The following is a 16,154-nucleotide window of genomic DNA, read 5'->3' as shown; positions in this document are numbered from 1 at the left end:
GAAGGGAGACTACTAGGAAGCAATACTTTTCGGTCTTGATGTACCACAAGCTGTTTGGGAATGGGCAGGCAACTAAAGGAGTAGGAATGAGAAGATGACTGCGAGTTGCACTGTAGCCTTATTAGAAGGATACAAAATTCTGCACATGCAACCATGGAGGTGGTGGATATGGAGCCACAGAAGGTCCACACAGAACCGGGCGAATGCATGTGACGACTAGAGCCTCTGCAAAGGAAAGGGCAGAAAGCAGCTGGCAATATTTTCCACATCCCACCAGTTCATACCATCCATCTTCCGCTCCAGCGTGTACGTGCAGGGTGCCTGAGTATCTGCTGGCCTCCATAGCACCAGGACTGTGTTCCTGTACTTCTGGGGGATTTCTGGGGTGCCTGGTCTCCCAGGAATCTCTGTTAGGAACAGGTTTGAGAAAAGAGAAATGAATGGAAGAGCATAAGATAGTAACCTATGAGATATGGGATGGAAGGATCTGTCGATTTCGTTTCTCACAGTTTCTGTTTCCCCCCCAGTCTTAAATTCAATTCTCCACATTTTGCAGAATTTGTGGATTTTTTTTAAAAAAACTCCTCATGTACCATCATTTTAGTACAAATTTCTCCTGATAAATTTCTGCATGCATTTTTTAAAAAACTAAGGTACATGTATTTACACAAATATCTTCATTTTTATGCATATATTCCTATAATACATGCATTTTTGTAAACATTATTTGGTTGGAGAACTGCACTTCAAAATTCAGATGAGTGTGAATGTAAAAGGAGAGCTGTTTCAGAATGGGTGATTTTGATAGATTTGGTTGTCACTGCACACTGAATCATATTTCTCTTGCATTGCTACCGTACGTGAGATATATTGCCGCAACAGGCTCATGGATGTTTGGGTGGGATGGTGGGGAACCACAGGGCACTCTTTTTCTATCCTTACTTGCTACAGCCAGGGTGCAGGAACTGGTGGCAGTACCCAATACATTGGTAGCGTTGCATTCATACAAGCCTGCATCCTTCTTGGAGACTTTGGAGATGGTGAGCAGCTGGCGGCCATCTTTACATGCCACAATGTTGAGAACACCCTCTGATACCAGGGCGTGCTTATCTGCAGAGGACAAGAAAACCGATCCGTACAAACACTCTAGGTATATTAATACCGCACACTGCCTTACATCCTCCTCCTGTAGCTTGTGCTCTAATGCGTCTTTGCCAGAGAGTTCATACTCAAGTTACTCAAACATGTGAGCTTCATCAGTAGTCGGAGCACCTCTTATCCTGGCTGAACCCAAGGGGTCTCTATCCCAACAGAATCCGGCACTTCTGAGTTCCAAGAGAATGTAACCATTTGGATGGCAACCAGTGCAAGGATACACAATTTGCACCATGGCGATGCAGGGGTATAGAGCTAGGTCTATCTGCATGGACACCCAAATGGCAGCTCAGTTCTGGGCTTGACCTCTCCTAGCTTTGTGGCTTAACCTGCCTTGGGTGGCATTGCATCATGGTTGTCTGGTAGGATACCTGTTAGGAGTCACACACTGGGAAACAAGTCAGCAGCTATCAGGCTCCACCTTTCTGATCTTGAGAGCTATATTGCTTCTTTCAGCCCCAACATGGACACACACACACACTCCTCGTGACACATTGCTTACCTTTCATCCACAGTATGCGAGGGGCAGGGCTGGCTGCAGGAAGGCAGCAGAGTTGCACTGCCTCTCCCTCCAGCAATACCTGGTCCTTCAATTTTATGTGGAAAACTGGAGGGAAGTCTGCGTTGGACAAAGAATAAAAGGGGTAAATCCGAGGCTGCTTCCAAGTACCACATAAATCAGGCATCCCCAAACTGTGGCCCTCCAGATGTTTTGGCCTACAACTCCCATGATCCCTAGCTAACCGGAGCAGTGGTTGGGGAAGATGGGAATTGTAGTCCAAAACATCTGGAGGGCCAAAGTTTGGGGATGCCTGACATAAATGGTGCTAAAAGGCTTAGCAGGAATTCCATCCCCAGCATAAAAATGATCCCCTGTAACAGGGTTGGGGAAACTCCAGGCCTGGGGGCCAATTGCAGCTCCACAGGACTCTCTGCCTGGCCCTCAGAATTCTACATAGCCAATGCCTCTCTCCACAGGCTCCACCCCTTCTTCCCACGCTCCACCCCTCACTGCTCCTGTTCCATGATTTCCTTGAGTGTTTTTGCCTAGCTGGAATGTGTCCCTGAATGGTAATAATGCCTCTTGCTTGCCTGGTCATTTAGAGGTGTGAGGAGTAACCTCTGACTTTTGCATGACTGGAATTTGGCCTGCTCTAAAGAGTCCCACCTCTTCCACTCAGTTTTGCCCCTGGCTGTGCCCACCACTGACAAGCAATCCATGAGGAAATGTGGCCCTCTGGCTGAAAAAGGTTTCCCACCCCTGCCCTATAGAGTGGAGTGGAGAAGACGCAAGTTCAGTTCTTCGCCATCACGTTTCCTTAGAACGGCCTGCTCCAATTGCCCCGGCGGCTGGAACTTTCTAGCACAGCTGAACAGGTGAGAGCAACTCAGGCTTCCATTGACCAGCCACACCAGGCTGAATTTATCTCAATGTGGCAGCACTGGCCCCACACTCCTTCATGGGCATACCTGACTCGCTGAGCACATAGGGTTGACTCATAATGACAACACCGTCCCCTCTCAGGCTGGCAGGAATGTTGGGCTGCGAAGCAACCTTGTCTTTCTTGGATCTGGACAAGCTCCAGCGTTCCCAGCGAGAACCGCGCCGCTGGCTTTCACCAGGACCTGTGAAAATGACAGATATAGGTGGGCTATTTCTTGTGCAAGCCAAGAGAATTCTAGGAAATGGTTGGGGGGCCTGTTTGACGCTGTTTGCTTCTACTGGTTGTGTGGTGTGTTCAGAGCAGGATTAGCCACTCTCAGATCACGCATACTCCTCCCCCTCAGCCGTGTTAGCATCCTCTAAATTATCCAACTTACTATTCTCTCTTTTGTCTCTCTTCCTTGATCCCCAGTTCCTCCAGCATTTGCCTGAAACTTGTACCACAACCAAAATAGTGGTCAACAGGTTGGTGGAACTACAATTTGTAAGCCTCGCTCCCTTCCCCACATTAAAACTCGTACAACACTTAAAGGATGCCTTTAAACATGCCCAGAGGAGCCATGGTCCCTCAATGGAGAAACATCAACCCCAACACACACACACACGCTTTCCCAGGTGGGAAATGGTTGCAGACCATTGCTCACCGCTGCCTGTGGATGTGTCAGATTGGAAGGACTCCGTGGAAGGGACACTTGCAGACTGGGCTGCCAGCTGGTTCTGTGGGATACCCACTTGGCGCAGGTTTTCCCCCTCAGAAGTTGCACGGCGCAGATGAGAGAGGAAAGGAGCTCTCTTCTCGGGCTGCCTGACGCGGTCGCCGCCAGCAGCAGCTGCCTGGTCTTCCTCGCCACGTAGCGAGTGGCTGCGCAGATGCGTGGAGAGGCGCCCCATGGTGGTCCCGATCTTCCTGCGCACAGCCATGACGGGCGACTCGCTGGAGCCAGGCTCCGACTTCTGGCTGTCTGAGTCCTTTTTGTCCTTGGAAGACAGGCCCCCAGACAGCCTCGCTCCCCCTCCTTCCTCCTCCTTGGCCTTCCTCCTCTCGACGGGAGGCGTGCGTCGGAGTCGCATTGACATCCTGCGGATGAAGCCGCCCTCCTTCTCCACTTCATGCAGGTCCTGCACGGAACGAGAGCGCTCGCCCAGGTGTCGAGAGACCCCAGACTTGGACAACTCCAGTGGAGCACCCACAGGGCTTGGCCGGTAGATGCCCTCTTCCCGCGGCCCAGCCAGCTGCCGCTCCTCAGACCTGGAGAGCAGCTTGCGGCCCCTGCTGAGGGAGCCTTCCCTGCCTCTCTTGAATTTGGCCTCAAAGACCTCTTCAGAGTCAATGTCCAGGATGTGCTCAGCACTGGAGGAGCGAACTTGGGGGGAAGGTTCCTTGGCGGGGGTCTGTGCGGCCTTCTTGGCAAAGGCAGCAGTGTGGTGGGACTGTGTTGTGGCTGGAAAGGTTTGAGGTATACCTTCTGAGGCAGCTGCAGAAGGTTCTGCGGCCTCCCTGTGAGGGACCTGGGATGACTCGCCAGCCAGGGTCTGCATAACATCAGCGTAGGCCGAACGCTTGGGGGCCGAGCTGCCTGGGGTGGGTGAGATGGGTGTGCGTGTTGTTGACTCCCTTGGAGAGCCTATGGCTTTCACAGCTTCTGGAGCGTCAGGTTTGGACAATCTCGCCAACGGCTTTTCCTCAGGTCCCCTGGCGGTTGGTCTCCTCAAGCTAGCCCTGCCGATGGGCTTTGTTCCTGCCTCCGCCTCAGGGGTAGGCGGCTTGGAGGGAACCTCATGTGGCGTGTGGGGCCTGGATTCATTCAGAGCGGAGAGGGACGGCGTCTCTTTCAGCCTCTGGATTTCGGCTTGGGCTAAGGGGATTTCCAGTGGTGCTCCGGAGCGGCGGTGCAGAGTGACAGGCTCCCCATCGCCATGGCTGAAGGAGCTGCTCTTTTGAAGGAGGCGCCCCTCGGGGGGCATGTGCTGCGGAGCCGTCTCGCTGGAGGCTGCGCGCACCATCTTGTGCCCGGGGGACAGCTGCTTCTCCAGCCTGGGAGGCCTCAAGCCCTTTTTCTCAAGGCCGAGGGTCTCCAGCAGCGGCCCTCGCAAGCCGCTCAATTTACCGTCCACGGGACTTCCGTGCAGCAGGCGCTGCCGCATGACCTCCAGGCGCTGGGTGTATTCTTCCTCTGGCAGCCCGCCCTTCCTGCGGTACAATGTGCCAGGGCTGGGGCTCCGGCGGGGCAGCTCCATGGAGGCTGCTTTGGTCAGGCGTTTGCGGGAGTGGGGCTCTGCTTCATCCGAAGGGAGACTAAGCAACAGGGCGCTATCGGCAGAGCTGCCACGGCGCAGCTCACCCTTACGCGAAGCTTTGTCAGATGCTTCTGGGGAATCCAGGCTGGAGCCTTTCTTCAAGGCCTTCCTGGGGTACTCTGGCCTTTTCTGGGCCTCACAAGCCTCGTCGTCAGAAGAGCCAGGCTCCTCAGCCTCTGTGGAGCGCTTCCGTGGCAATGTGCCCTTCTGCCTCCTGAAAGAGAGCTCTGCTTCTTCCTTTCTCTTGGGATCCACCACAGCTCCCTGCCCCTCATCATCCTGCCACTCCATCAATGTGCCCTCCTCATCTGCCGGAGCCCCTTCAGGGCTGAGAGGCTCATCATCTGTTGGGAGCTCGGTGAGGGACATGCGGGAGCCAGAAAATTCGGGCTGATGGGGCATGGGAATGTAGGGCAACTCCTCTGGGTCATCAGAATCCGAAGAGGAGGACAACACCGAGGTCTCCTTGAGGAGGCGAGGCACAGCAATGGACAAGTGGCTGGATGTGTCCTCTAGGAGCTCGGGAATAGGCCGTGGCACCATGTTACACTTGTAGCTGATCTGGGAGCGCTGGGGAAAGAGAGCACACGCTGAGGGGAGAATGGGATGGAGCTCAAGCAAAGACCCAGAGAGCCTCTGTTCCACCCACACCTCATTTCACAGTCTTGGCTGCCCACCCTCCTGATGAGGCCAGATTGTAGCTCCCATCACCCCTGACCATTGGACACGCTGGTTGACCAACAACCTCTGAAGAGCACAATGGAAAACTGTCAGGGGCCGCATCTAGCAACTCGCAGGGTCATATGCACACACAGACATATGCACACACTCACAATTACACACACACACCACTTGTGCTCCACAGCAGCATTTTCTGCACAATAGTGTCCACCTTCCCATCCACTCCCTCCTTGATTTTGCTGCTGGAGGAAAATCACAACCTCAAATCAACCAATCAATAAATTGCCAGCACACTGACAGCTACCAAGGCATTTCCTGTCTCCGATACCAAGTTTACCTGCCATTTCCGGCGAGATATGAAGAGCTTGAGATGATCTGTACTGATGCTCTTGCCCTTGGCTAATGTCTGAAAGGAAGGGTGGAAGCAGGCAGGGTCAGAAGAACAGAAGCAGAGCCCTGTAGCCGGGTCAAACCAAAGGCCTATCTAGTCCAGCCTGTTTCCCACAATGGCCAAAGAGATGCCTCTGGCTCAGGCAGCTGGAAAGAGTTGCTTTTGCTCCCTGCATGTGTGGCAGAAGCCTTTGCTTGAAGTAACCTCCCCCACTTTGAGCTACCAAGATTTTCTCCTGCCTAGAGAAAGGCCCCACCACCCAAAATAGGCCCCACTTCTCTTTCTAAAGAGGCATCAGCAAAGGGACTTACCTTGAACCAGGGATGTTCCAGGGTCTGATCTGCATTGGGTCTCCTGTGAAGGAAAACAAGAATGAGTCAATATGTAGATACAGCTTTTGCTAGCGTAGAGGAAAGCTGCAGCTAAAGCCCACACACCCCACACTTCCACACACTGCTCCTTTCCTTCTGCTTCCTCCAGCCCACCTCCAATCACTCTCCTCTCTCCCACCAAAAGCAGAATGGCTTCCTCTGATTACTTGCCTTCCAATGCTCCTTCTTCCCAGGCTTGAATCAAAGGACTGTGAGAGCATTTCCTTGCTTTCTAGAACAGCTAACAAACCTCACAACTTAAAAAGAGTGGGATCACTCTTGCACAATCACCTTGATTCCCCTCCCAAGAGGTAGGATTAAAATACATTACATAAGTAAATAATACACTATTCCTGCTTGCTACTATAGTAGACATGGAAGTCAGGGTGAGAGGATCACATGGGTAATCAAAGCTTTTTGCGGGGTGGGAGTTGTCCCCAAGCATTGTGTGTCTTTGTGCTCCTTCAGACAACCTGTTTACTGAGCTGTCATCCTGATTTGCTTACGCAGACAGAGGTTATGTCATGTCTGTTCTTCATTGAGCATTCGATCCGATTTGTTTGTGGGAAGGTTATACAACAATGATCGTTCATCCTCATTTGCTAGTTTGGGGTTCCTACATCTCCTTAACCATTCATTTGCCCCACACTTTCCAGTGCATTTCTCTGTAATTTTCCTAAGTGCAAATGGTGTGTTAAAGTGGATGTAGTGCGTGTTGGCCCCTTTGGGCAGTTGTTTTATTGTGTGTGTGTGTGTGTGTGTGTGTGTGTGTGTTCTGCAATATGTTCTTGGCACAATAATAGTCCATTAGAGATTTATTTTGGTTTCCTTTGACTTCTCTAATGCTTCCTCAATGCTATCACATTGTTGCCATCTGTAGGGGCTATAAGGCTACAAAAGCTGAACAAAAGTATATCAGAATCCTTGTGGTATAAAAAATCACAGGATTTCAGCAGGAAGCCACATGTTCACGTGTAGCCACCCTGAGAGCATCCTGAGCACAAATCATCATCAATACACAATAAAAAGGATGCCTGGAGGGGCCCTAGGGCATAATTTTCTCGCTGCAAAGCCCTGGCAGCCTGCTGGTGACTTACCCAGGTAGGGGAGGCCTGGAACTCTCTTTGGCCCCCACCCTAAGGTGGCTTTTCTTTCTGTGCCTCTGGACACATAGCTTTCCCTTTCTTTCTCAGAGAAGGAATAATTATAGTTGTTTTTCCCCTCTCTCTGCCATGGGGGCAGGGAGTATGTCTGTGGGGAGTCCTCTTTGCATCCCACGCAGGTAAATGCCTCTATCGAAATCCTCAGGGAGACCCTTAATATACCCTATTACTTACAGGCGATCATTAACCAGCACTTTGATAACAAAGCCTTTAGCCTCTCTCGTCAGTCCTGTGAACATACTCTCCTCAAAAGCCACGTTGTAGTTGCGGATGTTCATGAGCGTTGTCTTGTCGTTCTCACCCACGAACGGGGAGATCCCTGTGAGACTGAGAGAAGGAATAGTCAGAAAATCTTTGGCTGGCAGACTTGGGGCAAGCTTTCTGGGTTTCCCATGCCCTTGCATGCAAAGATGTAGCGATGGGGTGAGGAAATTTACTGGGGTAGCTTTTCAAGGTTCCCCAAGCCACACTTCACACCCTAGAGACAGTAGAGCATGGCTCTCGGGAGAGCTGAATGGGAACACTATGTCAAAGCATAGTGGTGGAATGATCTGCTTCCAAGACAAGGAAGAGCCCTGGTCTTTCTCATTGTGCCTTTTCTTTACCATAATATGGTAGAGCCACAAGGGAGATGGGAAGAACCTGAACAGTCCCAGCATAGTCCTCCAACCTGAGGCTTACCATAGATATGTGATTACTCCCACTGGCCTGTAAAGAAAGAACAGACAAAATTTCAGTGCTTTGACAGGACATCTCTAGGAGGAGTTAAGTTATATCAGGGGTCCCCAAACTAAAGCCCGGGGCCAGATGCGGCCCAATTGCCTTCTAAATCCGGCCCACGTACGGTCCGAGAATCAGCATGTTTTTACATGAGTAGAATGTGTCCTTTTATTTAAAATGCATCTCTGGGTAATTTGTGGGGCATAGGAATTCGTTCACCCCCCCCCCCAAATATAGTCTGCCCCCCCACAAGGTCTGAGGGACAGCGGACCGGCCCCCTGCTGAAAAAGTTTGCTGACCCCTGAGTTATATGATCCAGGTGGTACCTATACTTAGTGACCTTAAGGATAGATAGATAGATAGATAGATAGATAGATAGATAGATAGATAGATAGATAGATAGATTAAATGGGATGATGGTATCAGGGGTTGAGCTGGTTGAGGTTCTTTCCAACTCAATGATTCTGTGATTGTAAGGTTAGGGTCTGGACAATTGTTGCTCTTTAGTCATTTAGTCGTGTTCGACTCTTTGTGACCCCATGGACTAGAGCACGCCAGGACAATAGAAGGGCTATTTCATTTGTCAGACAAGGTGTGGTGGCTTTGTTCTGTAAAACAGATGGTCAAGTACAAGTGATCTGTTTCTACAGGAGCTAAAGGCTGGAGACCCCTCTGCCAGAAGAGATCCTTTTGGGAAGGGGGCTTGCCTTCCCCGTCCCAGCTGTGAAATGTGCTAACTCATATGCCTCTGTTTTTGCTCTCTGCAAAAATACTATGTTGCTGGCGGCCCCCCTAATCTGATGAGGGAGAAGCATCTGTTGGAGTGTGTTTAATGCTGTGAAACTCCACCTATGCTCAACTTGTACTGTATGCATGTGAAAATAAACAGGGCCGTCTTAAGTATATTTGGCGCCTGGCGCCGTGGTGCGACAGATCCCTCTGGCGCCCCCACCCTGCCCCGTTTCCCAGCGCGGCGGGCGGGCAGAGCTGCGCGGCCAGAGCTGCGTGAGCGGCTTGCGCAGCTGCACAGCCCCCCCGGCGGGCAGGCGCCCTGGCGCCCTGCGCCACCCAGCCTGGCCGTAGGGCCGGCCCTGCAAATAAACCATATATCACAAAACAAAAGCAAGCCTTCAGAAATTTACGACACACTCCTGGAGTTCTCACTGTTTGGAGCCTTGGGGGTGCATGTAACAATAGATAGATTAGATTAGCCCCTGGCTAGCAAATGGTATGGCTCCATGATCAGGGAGCCCAGAGCACCAGGCCATTCTAGGGTCTGCAGTGTTTGAAATTGTAAGGGGTCTTCAAGAGGTCAGGGTCCAACTTAATGTTGAAACAAATGCACTACAGTAGAATGGGCAATAATGAGCCCAGTGCATCATGCTCACACTCCCCAAGTAAGACTTACACAAAAAAGTGTTTTGCACTGTCCTTAAGGGGAAACAGCATGGACTGATCTGCAAGAGTCAAGGCAAAACAAGTTGCACAGTCCGTGATAGGGAGCAACCCTGACACCTCTCCTGTGCTGACTCTTCCCCATACAAACCAGCAATTGCAAGCCCAGGTCCAACTGAGTTTGTTCTTCCAATAGGCAGAAAAACCCCAGTCCCAGAAAAACCTTATGGGCTACAGGTTAAGCAAGGGCTTATCCCAGTAATTCCTCCTCCCTGAAATTGCCCAATATTCAAGCTCAGGAAATCCCCTTTAGCTTTTAATTTCTCCTTTCCGGTGCTCATTTCAGGGATGTGTGTGCACAGACATACATCATATTGTGCAGGTGCATCTGTTTACCAAACATCGGTGACACCGGAGACTGGACTCTGGCTGACAATCTCGGGGCCCACAAATTCGGGGGTGCCATACTTGCAGTACTGCAGCTCATCTGGAATCAGCTCTTGGGCATTGCCGAAGTCACAGATTCGCACCTGATCGCTGCCGGGTTCAGCCAGCAGCAAGTTTTCAGGCTGTGGGAAAGGAAAGTGGAGAGGTATTAAGGAGGTGCCCTGAGAAAAAGCTGCTAGGTAAGCAAAATAATTCACAACTGTGAAATGTGCAGCACTGTGACAGATACCGCGTTTCTCCGAAAATAAGACACTGTCTTATATTTATTTTTCCTCAAAAAACACACTATGGATTATTTTCAGGGGATATCTTATTTTTTCCCCCCTCCTCCTCCTCCTCCTCCTTCCGCACCCAGCATTGCTGCTGTGCCTATCAGTATGTCTTATTTTCAGGGTATGGCTTATATTCCTTGAATGCTCAAAAATCCTGCTATGGCTTATTTTATGACTACGTCTTAAAATAGGAGAAACAGGGCACTCACCCACAATAGGCACAGATTACAGAAATCATTCCCTTCTCCAAGGGATTCCCTACAGCCAACATTGCATTATTCACACCAGTGAGCTATGCTGTGGTCTTCAGAAAGGTGTCTAGTCCCTTTTCATGTCCACTACTTCCTCAATGCCATGCATGCTTGTAACTATTTCCAGCAAACTCCTGAATGGAGGAGCAGGTGTGTTTATTGATCCCTTAGAATTGCACAAATCCAGAGAACTGTACCAGCACATCACATTAAAATTTTCAATGCCATGCTAACAATCCATCTCCTCCAGGTTGCATGGATGGAGATCGGAAAAGTGAACCACAACCTACCCTCCAGAGGTGGCACAACCAGATATGGCAGGAAGCTTTATCTGAAAAACTCACCCAGCCAAAGGTGAAATAAAAAGTGACAGGTTCCTTTTTTCCTCTTATAAGAATTCCAGTGTGGGGGAGCCCAGGCCACCTCTCTGCCATCAATTCTTTTGGTGAAGTGTGATATCATAGGTGGGGCAGCATCATTTCTTATCATGTCCCATAGAATGTGCCTGCCCCCATTTTCTTTCATTGTTTTGTGATATATGTGTCCTATTGGTGAGATTGTGTACAAGGTGTGTCTTCTTCCTGGTGTTATTCCCATTCTGGACAGGGGGTGGAGGGGTTCTTTCTTTCCTTTTCTCCCTTGTTTGGGGTTCTCTGTATACTATTCTGTACATTTATGTACTATGTGTGCTGGTTTACATGTTGGTTTGGTTTTATTGTACAGTACTTGAAAAATCTCAGGTGTGTTTCTCAGAATAAAAGAACCAGACGCAATAATTTGTTTTGAGTAAGAGAACAAAACAGAGCTCACAATCCTTTCACACAAAAACCCACTCCTGGTTATCCTCCCACCCTAAAATGTTTTTTTCTTTTCTTTCAGCAGTATAATTAAGGGAGGGATGCGACAGGCACCCATTATCTGCACTTTCCGGAAACAACTGAAGACATTTTTGTTCAGACAGGCTTTCCCAGCTGGATAAATGGGTCTTTACCACAAGTGTCTACATTATACAGTTTTAGCTTTGTTTTAAATGTGTGTTTTTTTGTGTGTGTGTTTTTAACTGTTTCTAATTATCTTTAGTGCACATCATCTTGAGACAGCTGTTCAGAAGGCAACTGATAAATCAATGATGACAATAATAATTTTTTTGCTGTCATTGTTAAACAATTGGGGAGTCAGAAATCCTTGCCAATCTACATCAAGTCACCTAGAAATCTACTAGTAGATCCCAGTCCCCCTTCTGCTCACCCTTACTGTAGTTTTAATAGATTTTATATATGTGTATAGTTTTAATGTACAAAGGAAGAGTTGAATCCCAACCCAGCTGAGCCAAATGCTCAGGGAATACAGATGAGGGCCAAGGATGACCACAGCAGGACAAGCCAGGGTGCACTCACCTTAATGTCAAGGTGCAAGATGCCATGATGGTGGAGGTAGCCGACACCCTCCAAGACCTGCCGCATGTAGCAACGTATCTGCAGGGGAGTAACCCAGCAACAGTCAGAGTAAGGTACAGTCAAACAGAGAGACATCCAATTAGACACACACAGAAGGCGGGATTGGAGCCCCAATCACCAACTTGTCATTGCTATGGAAATCTGCTCGTCCTTGTCCCTGGTACTTGTTTAGTAAGGTTTTGGTGGGGTTTTTTTTAAGATCTATTGCTTTTCAATCATTTTCAAACTCTATGATTTTACTTTACCTGCTGCTTCACTGCCTGCACAGTTGTTTTCTTTTGCTGTGGTATTTTTTATTGCATGTAAACTAATAGGAAAGCCATACAGGCTGAAAAGGGGACATTAATACATTTTCTAAGAAATGAAGCCCTTCCAGGACAATGAAGATAAGATGGCCTTGAGGGCCTGTTCCCATGACAGCAGCCTGCTCTTACTTCAGATTCGCTCACAGAGGTCTTCCTTGCAATCCGCTCTAGCAGTTCTTCTCCTGTGCAGCTGTATAGTCCGTCAAGGGAAATGTCATGTAAGTAGAGGCCCCCACCCTGCCAGCTTCTCAAAAGCAGTGTCCACCTAGGAGTCCCTCATAACCATACACACACACACACACACACACACACATATGGCCTACTGCCCCGGATACTGTGTCTCCCAACCACCAACAGATCTCCCAAATGGAGGATACAACTCCATGACAATGATGATGGCATTCCTCTTCTCAAAGGCATCATGGAAGTAGACAATGCGTTCGTGGTCCAGCTGAGCTATGATGCCAAGCTCACGGCGTGCTGATTTCTTAGCTTTGGCGCGGCATGGGATGAACTTGGCGGCAAAGGCCAAACCGGAACTCTTCTGGGTCACTCTCCGCACGTATGAAAAGGCTCCCCTGAGGAACAGCACAGGTCATCATGAGGCACCACCCAGACTCATTCCTTGCTCTTCCCCTTGTTTTGCTGAGTTATGGTCATCTTGCTTTGACCTTGGCCCAGCTGCTCAAGGAAAGAGGTCAGAGGGCATGGCAAAGTGAGGATGGAGGAGTGCTGGAGAAGCAAACCACGTTCTTGAGAGAACAGGTCCAGCCCCTGCTGTTTTCTAGTCCCCTCTAGAAAACTTGTTCTAAACCTGAAGGGAAAGGCGGCCTCCAATTAATATATCAATTAAATGCTGGTAAAGCACAGGCTTTTACCAAAGCAATGTGAGAAGCCTCGGTGAAAGGCTCTACTCCCAGGGTTGAGGCTGTGCCACTATCACCAGCAGAGTGTTCTGGAAGCCGGGAGGCTTTGCCACAATTCAGGGGCAAGGTGGTAGTACAGGCAGGTGTCTGCTGCATCCTTCCACATGCGTGGGAGTGAGAGGTAATTGCCCCCCTCCCCCCAGGAAGAATCGGTTCAGATTAAATCCCCATATGTGAGCAAAGGTGGAAAAGCAGCAAGATGCTGCCACTGCCTTACTGTGTGAGCCCCAGGGATCAGCAAACTGTACCCAAGGGGGACAGACCTGGTCAGCCTCCTGTGGCCAAGAAGTGCATCCGCTCCTTTGCATGTCAGGGTGACTGACCTGTGGCCCTGCAGTTGTTTGACTACAGTTTCCATCACTGCTGACCATGCTGGCTGGGACTGATGGAGCCCAACAACATCTCCATGGTCACAGGTTTCCCATTCCTTTTTGAGGAGCCTTCAAGCCTGAGCCACCTCACACCAAGAGGAAGGCCCAGTACAACCTGCCTTATCTTCCTCCTCTTCTCTAACTTAGGACTCCCTCACCTGCCAATCTCCTCATGGACATCGTAATATTCGGCCAGGCGACGAGCGGTGTGTGCGGCTTCTTCTGCCCGTGCGGCGTCAGCATCTGGCGCAGCTAGAGAGAGCAACAGTGGGAGCAGCAGTGATAGAACAGGGGTATTTGGGGGGCGGGAGCATAAGCAGCACAAGACCATGACTCCTTCTGTCCCCCTTTGAGATTCACCTGGGAAGCTTCATCATCCTCATGTAGAGCTGACTCTTATCCCATTGGCCCACACTGGTACAATATCATGAGAGGAATAAGGGTTGTGCAAATCTTTATGGGTTGTGCAAATCTTTAGTAATAAGTCCATTATGAGGGACTCCCTTATGGACTTGGGTTTAAATTAGTAGTTCCCAAATCTTTTCCCCATAGACCACTTGAAAATTTCAGAGGCTCTTGTTCAGGGGTCGGCAACCATGGGCCACAAGCAGCCCATGGGGGGTTGTTTAACCGGCCCATGGACCCCTGCCGCCTGCTCAGTCAGCTAAACCGGCGCAGAGCAGAGTGGGGACCGCCTTCCGCAACGCTGGCCAGCTTCCCATTGGCTGCAGGAAGCTCCTGCAGCCAATGGGAAGCTGCACACACCTCCTCCGTGCCAGAAGGAGTGCCAGAAATAGCGTTTGCGCATTTGCGAGTGTGTGCGCACTCCAGCCCACTGCGGCGTCTGCGGGACCGTGAACCGGCCCAAGCCACAAAAACTTTGCCGAACCCTGGTCTTGTTGGACCACTTAATAATTTTTCTGCCTCATGTGGCAATTATGATGTCTTTCTTTCTTATATATTGTTATTCCATAGAATTCAAACTATAATACAATAAAATACAAGATGAAAAATAAAAGAAGCAGTACAAATACAATTAAAAATCAATACCACTATTTAATGCAATGGTTGCGCCATTCCCCATCTTCAACCACAAATCCACGGGCACACCTGAATGAGTGAATCCCTGGCTTAAACATCATTGGGGAAGGGATGAGCATCCTGATTCACACTCTGCGGTGTGTTTCCAAATGCACATTTGAGAACGTAAGAACATGACAAGGCTTCTGCTTCATCGGGCTAAAGGACCATCTGGGGTAGGTTCTCACAGTGGCCAACTGGGCGCTGTAGCTCAGCAGTAGAGTGTGTGCTCTGCATGCAAAAGGTCCAAGGTTCAGTTCCTGCCATCTCCAGATAGGTCAGGGGAAGACACCTGCTCAGAACTCTGTAGACAATACTGTGCTGGATTTTATAAACTGGTCTGGTTGTATAAACCAGTTACCAATGTTCCATGTAGGGTTATTAGGCTGGAACAGAGCAGAGATGGTCAATATAGCTCCTGTGATGGGCAGCCAGTCTCTGGTTTGGTGAGGACCACTCTCAGTATGAGAGGAGCCTAGCCTTCTGTCCTTGCCTAGTCAAGTCAATGGAATCTTCTGCCTGTTGTACTAAAGCCTTCAGTTCCACCAACTGACCTCAGAGATGGGCAGCTGGGTTGGACAGCACACGTGCCATCTCTAGAATTGAGCATTGCCAGCTGCAATTCTAGCTTTGCCTTGACACCCACCATGGTCCAGTAGGAGACCCACAGTCAACACTGATTTTGCAGTCCTGGTACCCAACTAAAGCCCAGCAGTTCTTATGACTAGCACGATATCACGTACCTGCATGGACGACCAGCTCGGCCTTGCAAGACACTTCTCCAGCCAGGTTGCGGGCAATGCACGTGTAGACCCCACTGTCCTGCTCTGTGGTGTTCAGCACAACTAGCGAGCATTCGCTCTCCTCGTACACAAAGCTCAGGTGGTTGCTTTCCGTCAGGAGCACCTCATCCTATTGGGGATGTTTCATTGAGACAAGCCACTTGCAAACATCAGGTAGGCGGAACCATTTCATATGGCAGGCTTCCCCAACCTGTTGCCCTCCAGATGTTCTTGGACTACAACTCCCATCATCCCTAAGCACAGGTTGAGGAAATCTCATTTATGGTTTTCTCTTACTGTGCTGTTACAGGCCCAGTTTTCTTCAGGAAACTGTAGAAACTGTAAGAGGATCGAGCTTCTCTTTGAGACTCCCTGTCCAAGACCCTTTCCTCAACTGATTCTCTTTCTGAACAAACCCAAGTGTCTCTGCTTAGTTGTATTATTCAAGATGCAGGGAAAGAGAATATTAGGCAGGCCTTAACTCCACACCATTGGGCCTTGGCTATTCACATGAAAGGACAGAAGGAACACGCCCCGCTTCCAAGCACCTAGCCACTCAGAGACTCCTGACCATCTCATGTCGGGTCAAAAAGCCCTTGAGTTGGTTAGGATTGATGGGAATCTGCTCCACTGAGGAGAAGGCCA

The 16,154-nt window shown here is 49.7% G+C and overlaps 1 protein-coding gene across 9 annotated transcripts in view; it reads right to left on the bottom strand.

Annotated features, from left to right (window-relative positions):
• The window catches only part of SPEG (striated muscle enriched protein kinase), a 102,383-nt gene that overhangs the window by 11,149 nt on the left and 75,080 nt on the right, over positions 1 to 16,154 (bottom strand). For all 9 annotated transcript variants that reach the window (XR_015946107.1, XM_035126758.3, XM_088652898.1 and 6 more), the window contains 15 exons: positions 15,471 to 15,639; positions 13,806 to 13,899; positions 12,728 to 12,928; positions 12,480 to 12,540; positions 11,986 to 12,063; positions 10,015 to 10,187; positions 8,185 to 8,211; positions 7,678 to 7,830; positions 6,281 to 6,323; positions 5,916 to 5,984; positions 3,244 to 5,467; positions 2,626 to 2,781; positions 1,658 to 1,774; positions 943 to 1,110; positions 285 to 407 (listed from right to left, as the gene is read on the bottom strand). Coding sequence is in view for 8 of the 9 variants with exons in the window: in XM_035126758.3 (XP_034982649.3) it covers positions 285 to 407; positions 943 to 1,110; positions 1,658 to 1,774; positions 2,626 to 2,781; positions 3,244 to 5,467; positions 5,916 to 5,984; positions 6,281 to 6,323; positions 7,678 to 7,830; positions 8,185 to 8,211; positions 10,015 to 10,187; positions 11,986 to 12,063; positions 12,480 to 12,540; positions 12,728 to 12,928; positions 13,806 to 13,899; positions 15,471 to 15,639 (3,856 nt within the window). In the remaining variant the exon portion in view is untranslated. The remainder of the gene's footprint in view (positions 1 to 284; positions 408 to 942; positions 1,111 to 1,657; positions 1,775 to 2,625; positions 2,782 to 3,243; positions 5,468 to 5,915; positions 5,985 to 6,280; positions 6,324 to 7,677; positions 7,831 to 8,184; positions 8,212 to 10,014; positions 10,188 to 11,985; positions 12,064 to 12,479; positions 12,541 to 12,727; positions 12,929 to 13,805; positions 13,900 to 15,470; positions 15,640 to 16,154) is intronic.

Source organism: Zootoca vivipara, chromosome 1 (genome assembly GCF_965207765.1).
Source record: "Zootoca vivipara chromosome 1, rZooViv2.hap1.1, whole genome shotgun sequence".
In the NCBI taxonomy this organism is placed as follows: Eukaryota; Metazoa; Chordata; class Lepidosauria; order Squamata; family Lacertidae; genus Zootoca; species Zootoca vivipara.
The sequence above is the reverse complement of the archived record's forward strand: the minus strand, read 5'-3'. Positions and strand labels throughout refer to the sequence as shown.